At 42.1% G+C, this 10,654-nt stretch overlaps 1 protein-coding gene across 3 annotated transcripts; it reads left to right on the forward strand.

Annotated features, from left to right (window-relative positions):
* Positions 1 to 1,232: 1,232 nt before the first annotated feature.
* rab41 (RAB41, member RAS oncogene family) lies at positions 1,233 to 9,947 on the forward strand. Of its 3 annotated transcripts, none has more exons than XM_061283207.1 (8): positions 1,233 to 1,371; positions 2,644 to 2,702; positions 3,123 to 3,176; positions 3,483 to 3,588; positions 4,859 to 4,970; positions 6,202 to 6,295; positions 6,917 to 6,983; positions 7,348 to 9,947. In XM_061283207.1, exons 1-8 carry the CDS (start codon positions 1,293 to 1,295, stop codon positions 7,410 to 7,412), a joined length of 636 nt encoding a protein of 211 aa, XP_061139191.1. In that variant the 5' UTR covers positions 1,233 to 1,292; the 3' UTR covers positions 7,413 to 9,947. The 3 variants fall into 3 exon arrangements, with proteins under 3 accessions (XP_061139191.1, XP_061139270.1, XP_061139341.1); XM_061283286.1 differs by lacking the exon at positions 3,483 to 3,588 and adding an exon at positions 3,997 to 4,102; XM_061283357.1 differs by lacking the exons at positions 3,483 to 3,588; positions 6,202 to 6,295 and adding exons at positions 3,997 to 4,102; positions 6,543 to 6,636.
* The last annotated feature ends 707 nt before the right edge of the window (positions 9,948 to 10,654 follow it).

Below are 10,654 nucleotides of genomic sequence, written 5' to 3' on the forward strand. Positions count from 1 at the left end.
GGCCCAGGTCATTGTATTGTATCAAGTTCACTGACATTAGCTAGAAATATAACCTGGCAGCCTTGTATTGTTTATTATATCCGCAAATCTGAAGAGGATTTAATTGTGCCATGATAGAGCATTAGCATGAATTAGTGAAAACGTTATTTGTTTTAGTAAAAGAATTTTAAAAAATCATTGTGAACTGAATAACGTCTGTATACAAATGTATTTGTTTCTCAGATCCCAACAGTCATGTTTACTGTTGGGGTTCCAAACTAGGGTTGGGGTTTCAAACTCACGTTAGGGTTTCAAATTAGAGGTTTTAAACTAGTGTCAGGGTTTCGACAAGGGTTAGGGATTTAAACTAGGGGTTAAAACTAGGATTATGGTTTCAAACTTGGGTTAGGGTTTCAAACAAGGTTTAGGCTTTCAAACTAGGGTTTAAAATGAGGGTTAGGGTTCCCAACTCGGGTTAGGGTTTCAAACTAGGGTTTCAAATCAAGGTAAGTAACTTGGGTTAGTGATTCAAACTAAGGTTTAAAACTAGGGAAAAGGGTTTCAAACTGGAGTTTGGGATTTAAACTAGGGTTTTAAACTAGGGTTAGGCTTTCAAATTAGAGGTTAGGGTTGCAAACTGGGGTCTTAAACCAGGGATAGATTTTCAAACTACCGTTTTACATTTGGGTTTCAAATAGGGTTAGGGATTTAAACTGGGGTTTCAAACTAGGGTTTGGGTTTCAAACTAGGGATTCAAACTAGGGTTAGGGTACAGTCACATCGATTTATATTTTAAATCAAGACATTGGCTCATACATGTTACTGGAATTATGCGGGAATCAAATTAGAGGCTCATTGAATGGAGAAATCCTAATTACAGGAATCGAATTAGAGGCTTATCGACCACTAGCTCATAGAATGGAGAAAGCCTAATTATAGTCACTGTGTGTAAAATAAATTAAGCATTCTTTATGGTAAACACTGATATGACGCTGCTGATATGATAATAACCCACAGATCTAAAGGACAGGTTTGAATATTTACATCAGAAGTCCATCCAGTTTATGCATTTTGCCGTCTCCTTGCGTCAGCAAAGCGTTGCTTATTCTTCTCCAAAGCCTCACGGTCGCGCTGTTTCACTTCTGTTCTTCTTAAGGAGTTTCAAAAGAAAAAAAAAAGGGAAAAAGCTAAAGCAGAATGAGGGGATGACGATCCACTGCTGTACTGTGACTGCTCTCGTTTCTCCGGTCTAGACATCACATCACAATCCAAAGCCGGCTAGTGAGCTGCTTCATATTTTTGTTTGGGCCAAAATGTCGACCACAACTGGCGGCGGAGAGTTCGGCAACCCTCTACGGAAGTTTAAGCTCGTCTTCCTGGGCGAGCAGAGCGGTGAGTTTAGAGCCTGGACGCCGTTTGCCGGAGTTGGCTATCGGTAACTCCGATATGGAGGAGAATAACGTTAGCAGCCGGCTAACTAGCTTGTCTGTCGAGTTAGCTCGCGGCCTGAAGTCTGCGATGGGGGTTGGAGAGTGCAGTGATACACGGCAACAATTTCGCATTTGTGCAATTAATGGTTTATAAAAAACACTCAAATATGGACATTTTCCCCAATGATAAGCCACTTTGAATTGTCATGACGTCATCGGACACTCCGTACTACCGAGTCACCGTTCACCATTGAGCCAAATGTAATTTCATGACTTTACCTCGTAGTCTTGGGAATTTAAACTGTTGATTTACTTTCGAATGAACACGAAACGAACGTCTTGTAATTCATTTCCACCTTGACATTATTGAATGTGAAAGGTTAGCCAACTAGTAGCTGTTGACTTTCTGCTAAGCAAACGAGGTGTACATTTTAGCTGCAACTCGCTTTTTTTTAGACAGTCAAACTACTGACTGCGGTATAATATTGTTTCGAAGCAATGAACCGTGTTAAACATCTCGAATTTATAGCTCTAGCTACACCTAGCTTAGCCACATCGGCCAGCCGAGGTTAGGATAAACCGGCGGCCTTCCTTGATACTCTAATGCCGCCGGACAATAAATGGATTATTCTGACGTGGTCTTTTTGTGCCAGACACGAAACACAAACGCCCAGGCTTTGCATTAATTGGGTGAAAATGTGGACATGTTTTATATTCTTTTTTTTTTTTGTCGTCCATTTCAGTGGCTCCACCCATATTGCCAGCTCAGCGTGTGGGCTCAAACAGTTCACAACAGTGAATCACGTCAGTGTCTCAAGAAGAGGCGATTGAGCTTCCATTGAAAATCGTAGTGCCCTTTTATTATTAGCAATGGGCGAGTACCGATAGCCAGCCTTTTTTCCAGGTTATCAGTACTTGCAACCGGTATCTTGTGGTTTCTCGTGTCCAATTTATGATCAGGAACTAGAATTTATTCTTCGTGTTAGCCATTAATCTTGTGCTATTGTAAAAAAAAAAAAAAAAAATGGATAAGGATATAGGGGGAAAAAAATAAAAATGTTGTTTTTATGTATCCAAGTACGGGTTGTTTCGCTGCCGTGACTCAAGAGTGCACGTATTGGTATTGATCTAGAAAAGAAAAAGTTGTATAGATCACAATTTGTCAGCTGTGCATGACATTTGATGTTTTGGTCATTCCGTCAAAGATGCTTAAACTCTTGCGTTTTTGTTGCAGTGGGAAAGACTTCGCTCATCACAAGGTTTATGTATGACAGCTTTGACAACACCTACCAGGTAAATCCGAGCATACACGTCATACAATTTTCCAAATAAATTGAAGCACTAGATATGTTAAAAGCATCAAACACTCAACATGAATTCTGATAACAAGTGACGACCTTGGATGATGTTGACTTCCTGTGTCTAGTCATCTTCACGTCTCTTACCAGGTCCTTCTAGACCAGACACCCGGTTGCTGAGGCAGCTCATTCTTTCAGAATGTGTTTGACAGTATAATTCATTGAAACTTAAAAAATGGATAGATGAAATAATGCACAGACGGTGATGACTTGTGTTTTATGAAATCCAATTTGGTAAAATGACTATGGTCTTCATACTGCTGATTGAGCAATGATACATCTTGTATATTGCTTCTGCAGTTTACATAACGTGTTGCTGTCATGTCAGCGTTTTGATGCAGCGATTGTTTTGCAGGCAACGATTGGCATTGACTTTTTGTCCAAAACCATGTACCTCGAAGATCGCACGGTAAGACATTTTATCCCTTTTTTTTTTGGTCACGACTACAAAAGGATTATTGAACCTTTTTAGAATGCTGAAAGCATGCTTTGGCTGATTGTGTATAGCACCCTACCATTTCCACATGATCACCCTTTCATTTTGATTTTTTTAACCCGATCCTACAGTGTCATTCATTTTGTCAGACATGATCATATTTTCAGTTCCTTTTTTTTTTTGTTATTTATTTTTTCCCCTCTCCCATCATCTGTCTGGGTCACGAAACGCCACCTGTTCCCCACGCGTGCTCATATGTGTCACCACGGGCGGCCAAAGATTCGGCTGCAGCTCTGGGACACGGCGGGACAGGAGCGTTTCCGCAGCCTCATCCCGAGTTACATCCGAGACTCGGCCGCTGCAGTTGTGGTTTATGACATAGCCAGTAGGTATCACGGCCTCGCCTCCTTGTCCTTTGCTTACACAGTACGGCGTGCGAGGGCATTTCATGTTGTGCGAACCCCGCTGGACACCACCGTGAGAGCTTTGGCCGGAAGCGCCGGGGGGTCTACGCTCTGTGTTTGAGAGGCTGTATTGATTACAACAGGCTGATAGAATGAATCGGTCAACATTTCCTCCCATGCTACTAAAGAATGATTGGGCAGGGCGTCTTTTTTTTTTTTGTCTTTCCCTGCATTAAGCTGCTCACCTCCAATTCATCACCCCACCCCATTCCTTCATCAAAAACAGCGTGGCTTGAAGCTAGTCCTTTCTTCCTCGCTCCCCTTTCTTATTCTGCTCTCTCCCCCTTCTTTATCTCCAACCTTTCTCCCCCACCGTTCCACCCCCGCAGGTCCGACTCCAGCTTTGGGACACAGCTGGACAGGAGCGCTTCCGTAGCCTAATTCCCAGCTACATCCGTGACTCAACCATTGCTGTGGTTGTGTATGACATCACCAGTGAGTCAGGGCTGTTCACGAACGTTTTGTTGAGGTTCCCCCGAGACTTTTGCTTTACATTAGGTACACCGGCGCAATCGAACCTGGCGTACAAGTCTATCACCACCACATCGGTTCTGACTGTTTTATAGTGTATTCCAGATGACCAACACAGCACACCACAGACAAAAAGGACCACGTCATGACCGGGTTAAGACTGACCTGTATTGGCTGCATACTGTTGGAAAATCCCCTAAAAGACAAACGAGTAGTCGTAGAAGAGGCTCGGCTAACTTGACCTGTCTTGAAACTCAGTTGCCATTGCAAATGTTTCATTCACCTTGCCATTTATATCGGGAATGACTTTGGCTGAAAGAAACTCAACAATTCTGGATACTGCATCATAATACTTATTATCGATCCTATCTTATCCATGGAACAAATTGCTTCTTTTTGGGACAGTGTCCCTCAATCAAGTTACCAAAATGTGAGAATTAGCGCAGTTTGTATTTTGTTAAATGAGCTGTATAGATGTTGCTGGTGTACCTAATGTTGTCCCACTGGGTGTAAGTATTGTCACCTGGAATGCCTCCGACATTGTCGTCGCAACCTCTCTGTTTACATTTTCCGACTCTTAATCCGTTTGCTTACTAACAGAAGTAGCCAAACGAAAATATGTGGACTCAGTAGCTATTTGTCACACCTTTACAAAGTGCAGCTTGGAAATGCGCCAATGTGTGTGTGCACTGATACCTTGTCATTTTGTCCTACTTTCAGATCTCAACTCCTTCCAACAAACCTCAAAGTGGATCGATGACGTACGGACGGAGAGAGGAAGTGATGTCATTATCATGCTCGTTGGGAACAAAACAGACCTGGCGGATAAAAGGTTTGCATTTGTGTGTGGATGGGATACAATTGCAGCGTTGGTCAGAAAAAGCACTGCAAATAAACCATGGCGAGGTTTCATTTAGCTTTGTTTTCGTAAAACCTTCGCCAAAGCCGGGAATCCCACATCTCCTCCTGAAAGTGTGCCTCATTCATCTTTGTTTGTCTTTATAATTTGCCACTTGAGTATGATTCAGTCATTTTTACAGTGAACCCCCATTACATCAGTTTTTTTTTTTTGTGCCTCCATCGCTATATTTCAGATTTCGAAGCAATTTAATGCCCTTCCACAGAAATCAGGCAAGTCTGAATTCATAGTGTGTCTAGCACCACTTTGTGCTCCAATGTGACCTGCCTTAACAGTTGTCGTTCCCATGGAGGAAAGAGAAAATCGTACCTGCCATTTGTCGTGTTCTCTGTTTGTCCGTGTTAAAGTAGTGCCGGTTTAAAGGTTAGGGAGTTCTGTATCGTCATTGCTAATTGATGGTAGCATGTTTTTGGCGTATCCCATTATTTGTTAGTATTAAGCTCACACTTTCTTTAGACAGAATTCTATGGTTAGGTTGAATATTGTATTGTTTAAAATACAATTTTTAATTATTTATATTTTTGTATGTTGTGACAAAAAGACTACCGTAATTTTCGGACTATAAGTCGCGTTTTTTCCCATAGTTTGGGTGGGGGGGCGACTTATACTCAGGAGCGACTTATATACATATATATGGGGTTTTTTTTCTCACTTTTTTGGGCATTTTATGGCTGGTGCGACTTATACTCCGGTGCGACTTATAGTCCGTAAATTACGGTACTTGAAGCAAAGCGCACTGCGCCCCGTTTTGGATTAATAACTGTTGGATTGAGTCTTTGTCAATTTTCAGAGCCACGTCTTGTCACGTGGTGAACAAGAGGCATTTGTAGGTGCTGCAGAGTATTTCAATTGAAAAACGTCTAATTCAGTAGCACAAAGAAAACCAAGTCCCCTGTGAAAATTAGCATTTTTTTTTCTCTCAATATTGCGCCTGGCTCTGCAACGAGGGGGTTCACTGTCTTTTTCTTTGTCTCAGATTTGGGTTATTTTCTCCGTTTCATTGTGTCATTTTGATTTGTTTTCATTTCTGCGTGTGTGTTTGCATGTGTTTTTTGGATTCTCCACCTTGTCTTCTTCCCACCCACCACCTTCCTACACGCACCACCACCGACCGCCACCACCACCTTTCCCGGAACCGCGGCAGGCAAGTTTCTGTTGAGGCGGCAGAGAGGAAAGCTCGCGAGCTCAATGTGATGTACATAGAGACCAGCGCCAAGGCTGGCTATAACGTCAAACAGGTTGGTGGCGGCCGGCGAAGCGGCCGTGTTGTCCTTCATGTCAGAGAGTGTGACTCCGCCGCTAGCCAGCATAGTGTCTTCTTGGCTCTGACTTTCTGTGTCTGTGGTAACCAAACTAACCTCTTAGTAGCTTTCAAACAAAAACTCAGCAAGCATTCTTCTCTCTATCCCCTCTCTTCCTTCTCCTTTCGGGCCTGTCTTCTTTCTCCCTATCCGCGTCTACCTCCCTCTGCATCCACCCGAGCAGACAGATCCCCACGGAGGAGGGCGAGCAGAGAGCTAAGGAACTGAATGTCATGTTCATTGAAACCAGCGCAAAGACTGGCTACAATGTCAAGCAGGTAGAGATATTATGCTTTCTCTGGCTACTTTGCTAACAATGCAACGCTCTCCTTTCACTCTTCTTTTCACTAACCTTGCCTGTGATGGACAAAGCATTTCTGCTTCATTGTCCTCATAGCCAAAGGTTCTGGAACTGGAGTTCCTTGACCGATGGGGGTTTGTGACTGAGTTCTGAAAAATAATTTGTGTGGGGTTTTATTCTTTTTTTTTTAAGGAAAACTGAAAATCAAATATGATTACGTATCGCATAAATCTGACCTGCTGGCTTGTGTTTTGCAGCTGTTCCGTCGTGTTGCGGCTGCGTTACCTGGGATGGACAGCACAGCGGAGAAAAGCAAAGAAGACAGTATCCTTCAAAATGACTCTGCTTTTCAAAGTTGTGTTTTTTTTTTTTTTTTTAATTCACTTGTTCTCCCTTTGCCAAATGTTGACATTCGTTTCATAATATGACTATTGTAAGAAAAGATTACAATATTTTATCCTAATAACAGACCAAACTCTTTCATCTACAGAAAACAAGAATGTCACTTGACAAATTATTTTAGCAACCTTTTCAGAGTAAGTGTTCTGAGGAAAAAAAAAGAAAGTGAGCCGTTCGTATAACTATTTCCTTTTGAGGACTGTTTCTTCTCCGGTTTACAAAACAAAGTACAAATAGTGAAGTTAAGATTTTGCAACTCACGACTGCTCGTTGCTTAACTCCAACTCAGTGATCGACATCAAACTGGAGAAGCAGCCAGAGATGACTGTCACCGAGAGCAGCTGCTCGTGCTAGTACACGACACTGAAGCCCAACCCATCAAGTCTGTCTCACACTCAGTCCCCCACCCCACCACCATCACCAACAACAACAGCTTGTCTCTCAGTAGCCACTCGGGGAACAAACACTGGAGAGTGAGCGTGTGGATATGTGTTACTGAATCCAAACAAGAGAATCCACATTGATATCAAAAGGGACACGATGCGCGTTTTCAATGTGATAACTTGCATGGCATTCCGATAATATATATATATATAAATTGAAGCGCAGATTGTCTTAGCTAACTGCTTTTTGGGGTTATCGCACAGTCTTTGTGCTGTGACTTCTTTTTTTTGGGCACGTAGAAAAAACACACCGCTTTGGGTAGTTTTAATGACTGCACAAGGTTTGGTTCTTAACATTTGTTTTGTATCTACAATAGAGAAGTTGTAAGATGGCTACTGGTTCTTCACATCTATGTTGTATTTTAGGGAAGTAGAGACAAGGTCTTACTAATCGTCACACAAAGGATTTTGTCGCATACTAACACAGCAGGAGGCGTCGATAAGCGAGGGATGAGGTTGCTCCACGGAAAGCTGTTTGTCTGTCATCCCATAACTTTGAGATCCAGTTTAGGGTTCATCTAGAATGCCCTTTACCCTCATTAGTAAAACAGATTAGCCCACTAGTGGAATACCTGTCTTACTGGTCATGTCTTTTCCGCTAGTCGTTTCACTTTTGGCCAAATGGGACACAATTCAAACTTGTCTAATTTACTATGCTTAGACTAGCGTTAGACGAATCAGTAGGCATATTGCACTAGTATCTTCCTTATGAAGGTTATCAAACAAATGAGCACATATTTGATCAAATAGAACAAGTGTGTCTTACTACTAACTAACTCTGCTACTAGCCTACTTGTATGCAACTCTGGTAAGCCCCTGTGTTGCACTGTTTATAACAATTGGATTTTTAGTCATTCCTACTAGTAGTCAACTGTTGTACAGTTTTGGTTCAGTAACATAGTTGTCCTACTGGTATGCCAAATTTAGTCTTACTAGTGCATATTGAATTGAATTGCCACAGCACGGTAGTTTACCGTTGGTTTAATTGTGTGGTAGGAAGCCAAAAGTAGAAGTTGGGGAAAAATAATGACTCCCAAGAAAGTTACCTTAGTAGTCAATTGCCTAACTTGCAGGGACAAAGAGCAGACTAGCACATGGAACTTGCAGTTGATCAAGGAAATTCTATAAACGCTTCAACAGATAGATGGTCTGCAGATCAACAAAATGTATTGACAAATTTAGGATTTTTTTTTAATCCAAGACCCCTGAGTGAGCAAAGCAGTCCCAAACCACAAGACTCACTGCACCGTTCACGTGTATCATTCATTAGAGACCCGATCCCAAGCGGCAAAGTCGTCTCACGTAACCCCAAACTGTCTTCGTAACACGCCAGAAGCATTCAAATGCCAATTTCACCATACTAACAAAGACCTTACTAGATATCACACTTGAGAACTCTCCCACCGTGCCATTGATCCTCCGTGTTGTGTTGATCACACTTACATCGCAGCGCATGCTCGCCATGCAGGAGTTGTACGAACAACAACACAGATGCCTTGCTTGTTTTGTTCACCAACGTTGTGCACTGAATCAAGCCACAAACATTGTAAAATACATGAAAAGGGAAGCCAGCTGACTGATTGGTGGCTTCAACTCGGCGTCGTTTTCTCAAGACGGTCAACGAGAGCTTGTCCGCCAAAAAAAAAAAAAAGCTTACTAACACACCCGCTGTAAAAAGGCCACATTGGGTGCAGTAACCTTCGCTGTAGTGCTATTATTGCTCGTGTAGAACTGTTGTTTTTATGTGATTATTTATGCAGTAACTCAGACATACACATGAAAATCGTTTGCTTGACCAAATGTGCTGAGACGCATGTTGAAAAGCTGTTTTATTTATTTGTGTGTCTGCTGGGGACCCCTATCTCCCTATTCCCACTGAGCAAGTGTTTTCGAAGGCAGCAAATATTGTGCTCACATCGCAGTTTGTCAAGATCTGTTCAAAGTTGCCAACAAGTTTATTCAAAATTTCCTTTCAACGGGAAAATGTTCCGGTGAACGTCTTTCGCACATCTGGTGAGTGTTTGGCAAACATTTGCAACCCTTGAATGAACCCTGATGAGAATGCAACATTGGCTGCCTTCGAAAACACTCGCAATTGTTTGCTACTCATATGTTGTCATGGTAACACTTTACACACCCACAGTGTGAACCACAGACCAATTATCAGGCCATGGTTTCTGGTTAACTGGTCCTTGGCTTTTGCCGGTTTTAAAAGTACATTTTAAAGGGGGGGGCGGGGGGGATTTTGCGCTCTTCTATGACTTGCCACAACTTAATACTCAGCTTTGTGCTCTTCGGAATCGTGTGTGTCCACTTGAACTATGCTGTCTACTCGTGTTTAGCAACGTTGTGTGAATATATTACTATCTGGTGTGTAAAAATGAGAGTTAATGGCACACAAGTGAAGGCTTATCAACTGAAATACAATAAAGATTATTTCACCAAAGAGCATTCGTGAATCTCTGTTTTTATGTTTAATCATACATTGTTTTGTACCAATTGTTTTGTTTAACAACTAAATAGAATGTGGTGAACTGAACAGTCTACCGCCATCTTGTGGCACCTATAGGTAGCTGCGTAAAGTACTCCGCTTGGGGAAACGTTGTTAGCTAAGAGCGTCATAGTTTTCCCAGTGTCTTCTGTACATTTTTTAAACAAACACAAAAGTGTAAAATTATATATTTGCTGAAGCAAACTATTTTCAGAAGACATTTCACAGCCTATTCATTCAGGAATGAGCTCATTTCGAAGGGTTCACCTGCCTGTACTGTCAACTTTTAACTAACTACACAGGTTGAACTCATCGCTCTTGGGTTGCATCCTGATGGTGTTATTCATCAGCACTGAAAAGTGTGGGGAGTTTGTTACTGCCCATGTGCGTCATGTTGAGACCGAAACTACTGTATATCGCACTCAATTACGACATGAAGGTGTGGGCAGGTTAGCGAAAGGCTGCAATGACTAAGCACAGGTGGCAAAAGTGATCACAACTTACCTGCTTATAAGTACACGCAATCAAATAAGGAAAGAATGAGGAACTCACTGAGGTGGCAGTTTGAGTTTGAAACTTTTGTCGTCTTAACCTACCTCGTAGTTTCTAAGAAAGGTGTGCTCGATTTGTGACCCAGAGGTTAGAAGTCAAGCCTTCGATGG

This window comes from Syngnathus typhle, linkage group LG1 (assembly GCF_033458585.1).
Source record: "Syngnathus typhle isolate RoL2023-S1 ecotype Sweden linkage group LG1, RoL_Styp_1.0, whole genome shotgun sequence".
Classification (NCBI taxonomy): Eukaryota; Metazoa; Chordata; class Actinopteri; order Syngnathiformes; family Syngnathidae; genus Syngnathus; species Syngnathus typhle.